Genomic DNA, 838 nt, shown 5'->3' on the forward strand with positions numbered 1-838 from the left:
TCCAGCCTGGGTGCCGAGGGAGCAAGGCAGCTGCTGCAGGTTCCCAGGATTAACCCCAGAGGGAGAGTCACCCACCCTCGGCCCCGAGGTGTTGAAGGCAGCCCCCAGACACCCGCCTTGCTTTCCTTGGCACCTGGCTGGTGCCACTGCAGAGTCAGACACGTCACTAGAGAGGGGACAGTGCTATGAAAACTGGGAGGGGGGCTTCTGGGGACGGGACAGCCCCGGCCAGCAGCTCTTAAACTTACTAACTCTGTCGTCACGTGCTGGGCGAAGCCGATGGGGGCGATGCCGTAGGTGCCGATGACCAGCAAGGTGATGAGGATGTGGACAAAGGTGATCCAGTATGTGAAATACGGCCTGCGGAGTGAAGGGCTCAAAACTGGAGCAGCTCAGGCATGGCTGGGCAAAGGAATACTGCAGCCCAAGCCCTGATCCCCAAGCATCAAGGCAGGGACACATCTGAGTTACAGCTGGGAAGCCCTGGGGAGTCCCGTGCCCATCCCCATCCCGCCGGATCCCCTCACCGGTGTCTCCAGCTGCGACTGCACGATGCTGCTCAGGCTGCGCCGGTACGTCCTGTTCAGCCACTTGCCCACCACTCCCAGCCCGTAGTAGCGTTTCTTGCGGTCGAAGGCGAAGTGCTTCACTTTGGAAGCGATGCGCCTGCCTCGCCGTGGAGCCGGGCCAGCCCCGGCTGACGCGAGCCGGACACCCTCCCTCCTGCAGAGAGAGGAGAAATCCATCACGCCTGCCGAAAGGGACGAGTTGAGAAATCCCCCACGGCTGCAGTCCAGAGGATGCCTAGGGGGGGGGGAGGGGGGCCTCTTGGCTTTCT

General features: G+C 62.5%; 1 protein-coding gene across 1 annotated transcript in view; it reads right to left on the reverse strand.

The window, feature by feature from the left end:
• Positions 1 to 248: 248 nt before the first annotated feature.
• LOC104280743 (inactive rhomboid protein 2-like) overlaps positions 249 to 838 on the reverse strand; it is a gene marked incomplete at its 3' end in the record, with an annotated part of 3,408 nt that continues 2,818 nt past the window's right edge. The window contains 2 exon segments of the mRNA XM_009878493.1: positions 249 to 366; positions 523 to 723. Coding sequence (XP_009876795.1) covers positions 249 to 366; positions 523 to 723 — 319 coding nt within the window.

Source organism: Apaloderma vittatum, unplaced genomic scaffold (assembly GCF_000703405.1).
Source record: "Apaloderma vittatum isolate BGI_N311 unplaced genomic scaffold, ASM70340v1 scaffold26110, whole genome shotgun sequence".
Lineage (NCBI taxonomy): Eukaryota > Metazoa > Chordata > Aves > Trogoniformes > Trogonidae > Apaloderma > Apaloderma vittatum.